This window comes from Sprattus sprattus, assembly GCF_963457725.1.
Source record: "Sprattus sprattus genome assembly, chromosome: 20".
Lineage (NCBI taxonomy): Eukaryota > Metazoa > Chordata > Actinopteri > Clupeiformes > Clupeidae > Sprattus > Sprattus sprattus.
Genome location: NC_137918.1, coordinates 3,414,529 through 3,425,000, shown reverse-complemented (window position 1 = coordinate 3,425,000; position 10,472 = coordinate 3,414,529). Strand labels below are relative to the sequence as shown.

General features: G+C 43.0%; 1 protein-coding gene across 1 annotated transcript in view; it reads left to right on the top strand.

Annotated features, from left to right (window-relative positions):
• smad10a (SMAD family member 10a) overlaps window positions 1-10,184 on the top strand; it is a 25,258-nt gene extending 15,074 nt beyond the window's left edge. Inside the window, exons 7-12 of the mRNA XM_080859081.1 lie at window positions 193-291; window positions 1,857-1,910; window positions 2,538-2,721; window positions 4,170-4,338; window positions 4,879-5,017; window positions 5,290-10,184. Of these exons, the coding sequence (XP_080715207.1) occupies window positions 193-291; window positions 1,857-1,910; window positions 2,538-2,721; window positions 4,170-4,338; window positions 4,879-5,017; window positions 5,290-5,501 (857 nt within the window). The 3' untranslated portion in view covers window positions 5,502-10,184. The remainder of the gene's footprint in view (window positions 1-192; window positions 292-1,856; window positions 1,911-2,537; window positions 2,722-4,169; window positions 4,339-4,878; window positions 5,018-5,289) is intronic.
• The last annotated feature ends 288 nt before the right edge of the window (window positions 10,185-10,472 follow it).

Below are 10,472 nucleotides of genomic sequence, written 5' to 3'. Positions count from 1 at the left end.
ACCCATCTCTTGACACCACACAGGCACAAACACACACACACACACACACACACACACACACACACACATATATATGTCCACCAGATAATGTACCAGCTCGCTCAAATACACACGTTTACAACCACATTCACACATTTGTCTCACAGTTCTTGTTAATCCCCTTGCTTTGTTAATTTCCTTCCAAACCTGCAGCTACATGGACAGGCAGCAGCACAGCCTCCTATACCCCCGTAGGACCCCAGCAGAATGGGCGTTCTCACCAGCCTCCTCTCCACCACCCATCCCACTTCTGTAGGTACACCCCCCCCCCTCTCCAACAGCCAAAGCTTTTAGATGATTACCCATCCCACTTCTGTAGGTACCCCTTCCCAACAGCCAGTCCTGCTGCAGTGCTAGTGCAGTGTGTGTACCAGCTGAAGAATCAGTGTTTGTTAGCATTGTCCTGCTGCAGTGCAGAGTGTGTGTACTAGTTGATGGATCAGTGTGGGTTAGCATTGTCCTGCTGCAGTGCAGAGTGTGTGCACTAGTTGATGGATCAGTGTGGGTTAGCATTGTCCTGCTGCAGTGCAGAGTGTGTGTACTAGTTGATGGATCAGTGTGGGTTAGCATTGTCCTGCTGCAGTGCAGAGTGTGTGTACTAGTTGATGGATAGTGTGGGTTAGCATTGTCCTGCTGCAGTGCAGAGTGTCATGACTCTGGGGAGTGTCATATCACTCTTGGCCATGTGGGGTCCACAGCCTCTTTGTCTCTCTCTTGTCTGTTGTTAGTTTGCTCACAGCCCTTACTAATCGTTTGTGGGTTTCCCTGCTGGATTTTGGATATGTCTGCCTCTTCAAACTGCCTTTTGGATTTTGACCTCTGCCCGAACTGGACTAAGATTCTTTGCCTGTTGTTTTCTGGATACGTCTGCCTCGTGCTTTTTCATTAAAGTCTCTCCTTTATTGAGGATAATTGTGGCCAGCTTCTTGCTCTAGTCTCTGCACTTTGACTCACACCCACTGCAGCTAGTGGTGCAGGGGATAGTTTCCCGGGCCTTCAAGCCAGAGACCCGGGTCCAATCTCCCGGGTTTGGCTGATGGCAGAGTCCCTGTGGCTCAGCATAGGTGGTGAATCAGCAAGGGTATGAGTTTCACTTACAGGGAGCTTTTTTTTCCTCTCTCTCTCTCTCCCTCTCTCTTTCTCCTTCTCTCGTTCTCCCTCTCTCTCTCTCCCCCTCCTCTCTCTCTCCTCTAACTCGTTCTATTCCCCCCCCCCCCCCCCCCCCCTCTCTCTCTTTCTCTCTCTCTTACTGTCTCTCCTTACTGGGAGCTTGTGTACTCATAGTTGCATTCCCTCTATGATAGTAATTTTCCCTGGGATGAGGGCATCAGCTGAAAGACTGTGTTGTAAATATAATGGCTGGCTGTGCTCAGATTGGTGGGTGAGGAAATGGAGGACTTCTATAAAGATGTGTCCTCACTATCCTCCACTGACCATTGATATCCTTCTCTTTTTCCCCTCTTTTTTTCCCTTTACCCTTCTTCTATTCTACCTTTCTTCCCTCTACTCTGTTCCCCTCCCCTTTATCCCTTTCCTCTCCTTCCTCTCCTCCCCCTCTCTTCATCCCTTCTCCTCTCTCACCTCCCTTCTCTCTCTCTCTCTCTCTCTCTCCTTCTCTCCCTTCTCTCTTTCTCCCCCCTCCTCCTCCCCTCTCTTTTCTTCTCACCTCTTCTCTCTCTCTCTCTCTCTTTTTATCTCCTTCTTCCCCTCTCTTTCTCTCTCTCTCTCCTTCTCCCCCTCTCTCTCTCTCCCTCTCTCCCTCTCTCTCTCTCTCTCTCTCTCCTTCCCCCCCTCTCTCTGTCCTCTCTTCTCTCCAGGGTCTCAGCACCACGCTGCTCCGAGTTTCCCTCCTCCTGTCTCCAATCATCCAGGTACGCTTTGGGTGCTACTGGGCCTGCCTTGGGACACACACACACACACACACACACACACACACACACACACACACTCACTCACTCACACACACACACACTCTGGTTGCTCCTGGGCCTGTCTTGGTACGACCTGTGAATTGCAACATAAAAAACAAGTGTTAAATCACCGTGAAAGCATCATGTCAAAAGAAATGATGAATAGCTCAGAAATACAAATAAACATGTGGAGCAATCAGTAGGGGGCATCGCTCCTGCAGCAAGTGCGTACACACACACACACACACACACACACACACACACACACACACACACACACACTCATACACACACACACACACACACACACACTCAAACACACACACACACACACACACACACACACACACTCAAACACACACACACACACACACACACACACACACACACACACACATACACACACACACACTCATACACTCATACACACACACACACACACACACACACACACACACACACACACTCACACACACACTCACACACACACACTCTCACACACACACACACACTCACACACACACACTCTCACACACACACACACTCACACACTCACACACACACTCACTGTACCGTTCTGTTCCTCAGGGCCAGAGTTCTGGTGTTCCATCTCCTACTTTGAGATGGACGTTCAGGTGGGCGAGATGTTTAAGGTGCTGTCCAGTTGTCCGGTGGTGACGGTGGACGGCTACGTGGATCCTTCAGGAGGAGACCGCTTCTGCTTGGGTCAACTGAGCAACGTGCACCGCACTGAAGCCAGCGAGAGGGCCAGGTCAGACACACACACACACACACACACACACATACATGCACTCATGCCACAGAAAGATGCAATTGTTTCGTACACATATCAAACATACATCAGTATCATAACATCACATGTAAATACTGACACACCTTAGATATATGCGTCTACACACAGAAGCAAAAACGTTTCGAGAGATTTGCATGCACTGCTGTGAATCATGTTTGACAGCATAATGCTGTCAGGTACCTGCACGCTGTAACACATACTTACTTAAGTATCGAGGTACACCAGCACACACACACACACACACACACACACACACACACACACACACACACACACACACACACACACACACACACACACTCATATACAAATAGTTGCCAGCCACTAAAACCAATGATTTGTAGCTGCCAGTCTTTGTTAGCCACTGTTTTCTTCAGGGGCTGATTTCACACTTTCATAAATCCAACACGCTGTAACACATGGTTCCTGTAGGTCTGCGCCAGATCTGAAAACTGGAGGGACAGGTTCTGAGTTGAGGCGCAAAAAAAGAAAAATTTACAACACCAAAACAGGCCCATCTCTCTTCCTTTTTTTCTTTACATCCACATACAATCACAGATAAGGCAATGTGTTACTTATCATTTATACTGTTACTTTTTATTGAAGAGTCTAGTAGCACGTGTATGAGGATCTGTGATGTTGCAGGTATAAGGCCAGTACAGTACTAGAACACTGGGTAGGCCTCACAGTGACACACATTGATTCTTGACAGTGTGAAATCAGCCCCTGAAGAAAACAGTGGCTGACAAAGACTGGCGGCTACAAATTAGTGGCTGGCAACAGGTCATGCTATTATGACATCACCAGTGAGTTTCCATAGTAGTGAGACCCCCAAAGGTTCCCTCATCTTACAGCACCCCCTGGTGGTGTGGTGTGAGATAGGACACAATATGAAGGTTATGGCATAGCAAAAGCTAGGAATGACATTTAAGTCTATCCCTCTGACACAGATAACTCTCACCCCGACCTCTTGCACCTTTTATGCAATATTATTTTTATTTATTTTTATTTGATTCATTATTTTTAAGGCTTTTCTCTACCTGTCTAGGTGCACCACTACTGGTTTCTGGTTACTGCTGCTTTACCCCGGGATTATCTAGTGAACAACACTGATTCACTACAAGTTCATATTATTAGTCCTGGGGATTCAGAAGGAAACAAAGGAAAGAAATAAAACACAATGGAGGATACTGTTATAATGGAGGATACTGTAACATGTTGTAATAATGAAGGATACTGTAATAATTTAGGATACTGTAGGTCAGGATATTGTAATAATGGAGGATATTGTAATAATGGAGTATTTTGTAATAATGGAGGATACTGTAATAATGGAGGATAATGTAATAATGGAGGACACTGTATTATTAAATAATAACACATAATCCCATCTGTGCCGGCGAAAGGCTCCACATCGGGAAGGGGGTGCAGCTGGAGTGCCGGGGGGAGGGGGACGTGTGGATGCGGTGCATGAGCGACCACGCAGTCTTCGTCCAGAGCTACTACCTGGACAGAGAGGCGGGGAGAGCGCCCGGAGACGCCGTGCACAAGATCTACCCAGGAGCCTACATCAAGGTCAGGGTTCACACAGGGTCAGGGGTCAGTGGGGTCAGGGGCACAGTATACCTCTAATAAATATGTTATTGATCTGATACAATTTACAGTTCAGTGTCAAAGCTAAGGAATATTTAAACTCAGATTCATGCAATGTACTTTAAATGTTTGTTTGACCAGATCTCTCCCCATCCATTTAGATAGGAGCCTGACCGTATCACCTGTATTGTAGTAATATGTAATTGTATTATATTGTATTAACATATTTTGTAAATGAAATTAACATTTAATGACATTTGTGACACCGTATCCTATAAATATAAGGTAGTTGTGTAGCGTCCAGCATGGCTGTTAAATTTACAGCTGATTTTGTACTTTTAGCCAAATTGAATGGTAAATGTAGGTGTAGGTGTTTGATGTAATTTGTAAGCATAGGTATTTATTCAGCTTTTACCCAAAGAGAATGTTTAATGTGTGTGTCTGTAGGTGTTTAAGCTGTTATGGTTATAGGTATTTATTTAGCTTTTACCCAAAGTGAATGTTTAATGTGTGTGTCTGTAGGTGTTTGACCTGAGGCAGTGCCATCGTCAGATGCAGCAGCAGGCAGCCACGGCTCAGGCGGCAGCAGCAGCTCAAGCAGCAGCAGTAGCAGGGAACATCCCTGGACCCGGATCAGTGGGAGGCATCGCTCCTGCAGTCAGTAAGTATACACACACACACACACACACACACACACACACACACACATACTCATACATTCACACACACACACATAAAAAAGGGTTACAGTTTGAGAGTCCATTCAGAGAATACATCAGAAAATTAATCCCAATGAAATGATTAATCATTCAATCATGTTAAGGAGGTGCATAAAACCTCTCCTTTTGAGAATGGAATATGGAGTAGAGAATATGGAACATACAATGGTCTAAGCACTGAGCCCTGAGGCACACCTCAACCTCCCTATGCCAGGTCTCTCTGCAGCGGCTGGGATCGGTGTGGACGACTTGAGGCGGCTATGCATCCTGCGGCTGAGCTTTGTGAAGGGCTGGGGGCCTGACTACCCGCGGCAGAGCATAAAGCACACCCCCTGCTGGGTGGAGGTCCACCTGCACCGGGCGCTGCAGCTGCTGGATGAGGTGCTCCACACGATGCCCCTGGCCGACCCTGGGCCAGCCAACTGAGCCCCTGATGAGCCCCTACACACCTGCACTAGCATGCTCCTGGTGGATACACTCACACACACAGCGGCACACAAACATACATTCACTCACAGACAGAAACAAATACACACACACAACAACTAACAAATGCACACATGTAAGCTCACCCTTGGGCCAAATCAAGTCACGTATGCCAGTGTTGAAATTGCACCTGTTCTTTTTTTTTTCTTCTTCAGTAGCATACTGAACATGCAAAGGTTTAAACAACCAAATGATCACCACAGCCATTGAACAGCAATTAATTAATGTACGGATTGCTTCGGTTTAGATTTCTGCTGGTATCCATCTTGCACTGGTGCAAAAGGCCTGATACGTCTGGCACACCACCTCAGAAACCAAACGCATCTGCACGCATGCAAGTTAAACCAGTCTGCACTAGATCACTATCACATACCAAACACTGTGTGCAACTCACCACACAAAAATCATGTCAATTAGTGAGGCTTCAGGTAGTTGCTGACTCTGAACCTGGTCTGGATCTGGTCTGGCACCATTCCAGAGTAATCCATTATCTGGCTTTGCACACTTTCTCGTCATGACCTCAAACAGCAAAGGTGTGTGTGGATCCCTGAAATATGTCTTAGAAAAGATTTCACTATAAATGCAAACCACATCGAGACTTTTATTAGGAAAGTTCTTTTGTTAGTCTAGATCTAGTCTTATTTTTTCTCTTCCGGTCTTTCTCATTCAACGTGTCTTTCTTTGCACTGTAACATATGTAGCTGCAGTTCAGTAAACATGTGAGCAGGGTCTACAGATCAGTTCAGGGATATAGCTTTATTGTAAATAGAACTTTGTAGCTTTGAACAGCATTGTACAACAAGCGTAATACGGGAAGGAGAAACTTTATCAATCAAACATTCATTTTTTTGGAACACTTGATGAAAATCTAGACTAAAAATGTATTTAAGGGATCCATTGTTTATCAAGCACTTCGGTACAGCCATTCATGCTTTCTCACACATGCACAAACATGCACACACATACACAAACACCTAACCCCAGGTCCAACAAACACACCTACATACATACACACTCAAGGGATTTTTCTTATCCAAACGTTTGAAAGATCCATTTCCCGAGGGGGAACTATCAACCAGTTGCAGGATTCTATTCCCAAAAATGTACACGTTTCTTACTTCTGTCTAAACCCATTCCAGTCCCACTGGAATGTTCTGGAACTTTCAGAATTTGTCATAGAACCTCGGGCCAGTGAGAGAATTCTAGAAAATTCTAAAGCCTCTCAAGACAGGAAAAAAGAGAAAAGTTAGACATTGGCATTGCCACCCCCTAACCCAGTGCTTGTAAAGTGTTCCTCTGTGCTTAACCCTTTTGTGTAACCTTGTCACACAACCTCTTATCTGTGTGGTAGCCTTGCTACCTAGCTAGCCATATTCACAAAGTCATGCAAGGCATCAGCTGACCAACGTATTTATTTTCATACCAAAAAAAAACTGTTAGAAATACAAACAAGACAAGATTAATACAAATGTGCTAAGATATTCAGCTTTAAGAATACATTGTGACATTGGTGTACGGTATATGTGAATAATACGTTCAGTGTATATAACCAAATCCTGTTTTGCCATGCGGTGTGATGACACTCACCAAAGCCAGATTACCTCATGACTGCCCAACATGAACTCAGTGTTTAAACTGTTGTTTTCTTTTTCTATCTTTCTTCCTAAGCCAAATCCACTCTACCTTGCAGCTCTCATAAGATATCTTCACACTTTGTGGCAATCAAATAGAGATCTCAATCTCTACCCCACAACCACCACCCAGACCAGCAAAGAAATAGTGAAAACAGTTCCATAGATTTCAGTGCATTGTAAACAATGTTCACTTGTCTGTGTACACCTCGTTGTTTAACGTAACCATGGTGACTGAAACCAGTATCCTGCACTAAAACCCAGTGTGAGCTGGCACCGGTCCTGAGATCCCGATACATGATGAACAGTGTCGTCTTAGCTGAAGTGACAGTCTACACGGTCATCACTGAGTGTGTTGAAGGAGAGAGTTTTGGTTGTTGTTGTTGTTGTTTTATTTAGTTACGTTGTTGTTTCTCAGTGAGATTAGAGTAAAGTTAAGGACCTGTGTGCCTTCCATGAAATGGCCTCTACTCTCTGAGACACGTAAGCTCACGTCAGTATCAGTACGAACCCGTGGGCAGGAACTTTCAGCTTTAAAGTACAAGAACTGTGGTGACAGAACTTTCAGCTTTAAAGGAAATGGAACTGTGGTGTGTCTGTTTGCCGCTGGATGAGTAGAAGCGTACTGAAGCTGTATGGGTAAATGGTGCCCATACTGGGGTAAAGCCTTGTAATGAGTTACCCTGCAGTCTTTGCTATTGAACCTCTAAGCAGCGTTCCCCCATTGCTGGCCACACATTTGTGAGTGATACTTTCTTATGTGTAGAATTTCACTACATTCACAACATGTGTTTCATGCTTGTCTTATAAGACAGATATTACATGTTCATCACTACATTTCAGTTTGGTTTTCACAGGAGTTTTTAGCCTGCTGATGTAGGTGTTGGGGGGAGGGTTGGAGGAACAGTTGCTTTCCTTTTGTTACAGTATGAAAGTCGTCTAACCACTCCAAACCTCTGCTGATGTCTTTTTTGTGTACTTATCCACTGCCAGTATGTCTGCAGTCAAAGGTGGTGGACGAGTTGGGTACATGTAGTATCCAATGGCGGCTCTTATCACAGCGAGGGGGGGACACTTTACTTGAACCTGGCTTCATAAGACTAACATAACCATGTCGTAATCTTGTCGTGGCAGATGTCGTATTTGGTCATAAATAGTTAGAACAATCGGTGTCCAGTGATGAAACACTGTCATATCAACATAATCGGTGATTGTCATGACTGTGATTCTATGATCTACTTAATGGCGTAACGGTAACAGTAACATTACATTGTCAAATCATTGGACATCACCTGTCATGATGATGAGTGAACTTACCCATAAGAAAAGAAAGCTCTCAAAAAGAGATCTCCTAATTATCTCCTTAGTTTATCAGAGACAACAATGTGATTAAACGTGAGATTTCGGCTTCCTAGATTTCTATATGCATCCATTTTCACATATGGTGTTAAAGGAGAGACCTCAGCAGGGGCACAAGGCTCATCATGAGAGTATTTACTAAATGTTTAATAATAATAATAATTATAATAATAATAATAGAGTTTAGACATTTCAATATCACCTCCTCCCTTTCTCTCTCAAGTCATCCTTGGTGTTCGGGGGTGAGGCACAGATTTTCACAATAAAGTGCATTTAACTAGCCTATGACAAGAAGACTGTCATAGTGCATTTAACTAGCCTATGACAAAAAGACTGTTCAGAGCTGCTGTGGAAAGGGGGACCTAGGAGATATTTTTTTGTCAATTAAAAAAGGAATTTTACAGTAAAGTGCCTCATCTCATGTCTGTGTCAAAACTGTTTCACTCAAGGAATCTTAGGAGAAATATCTGTGATTAAATTGAAACAACAATGAGATCACATTTAGGTCTCCTGTAGGCTCCTGTTACATGTTTGGTTATGGTTCGGTCAAGGTTATGTTGGTCTTATGAAGCCTTATGTCAGTATTATGAAGCCGTATGTCAGTCTTATGAAGCCGGGTTCAAGTCAAGTGTTGTTGGCGGAAGTAAGAAGTCTCTTTCGCACATCACTGTTTCCTGTATCTGGTGTGTGCCTTCATTGTCGCATCATTCCAGATCAATTAAGTGTAGTGTTGTGATATCAGGCCCAGTTCTGGATAATACAATAAATTTGGATAGGCACTTTAGTTCATTTTGATGATTTCATTCATCTGTAGAACTGGTAGAAGTTCTTTCCATTTTATATTAAAAAAAAAACATCCACTTGATATGTAATATGTTGTATAGCAGTACAATCATGAACTTTTAGAAATAAACAGTCAGTTAATATTCTGAAATAGACCTAAACCGGTAACTAGATGTTCTAAGGTACTGTAAACCTGCTTTTGTGAGCTTAGAATTATTTGCAGTCCTTTGAGGGGGAGTCGGGTACCCGCTGTTTTGTGAAAAAAAAGCTGTAAAAAAAAAACAAGTTTGCTTGCCCATCTTTTTAGAAAAAATACTGTAGGTTTCATTTTGCCTTAAAAACTGACAAAATGCATATTTGTCGCCAGTGTCGCTGTTGAAAGAAAAAGAAATAGGTAAATAAGTTACCTCGCTACCTAGTATGATAATAGAAATCATCTGCACGACCTTCCCTTTTCACTTTCTCCTTCCTTTTCTGATGTTTCAGGGATCAAGTGTTCATACTGCAATGGCATTTCGCTGTGATGACAATGTTCCATAATGCCCACCACTCTCTAAGCTTCAGCTGTCTCCTCATGTGATTTAATTGTTGACCTAAAGTAACCTCTTTGTGCAAGTTTATTATAATTCTTATGGAAAACAAAATATGCCAATAAACAGACAATCGCTCCAATTGGAAAACCTTGCAGCATTCCGTGTTAAAATAGCAATTTCTTACAACAATAGTATTTAAACATTGTTATCCAGTGTGGAAAGACAAATGATAAATTTGGCTATTTTATTGATATTGTTAATTCAATTATTGTTGTAATTATAATTATTTTATTGTATAGGGAAGTGCTGATTCTGTAATGTTGACTGTACACCAAAGTAAAACATTTTGATACAAAACCTGCTGTGCCTGTTTGTTTGTTTTCTTTATTTCCTGAGAGATTATTCTCAATAACTCATCTTGTGATTTATCAGTTGTTGATAAGCAGTTTTACATTTACATTTAGTCATTTAGCAGAAATAAATAAAGACAAAATTACAACATTGAGCAACCTTGTTTAATTTGGAAGACATTTCTGAAATAAAAGATTAGTCGTTAGAAAAACTAGCATGTTAGATAACGCCCTACTGATAAAGTGGAACCGATT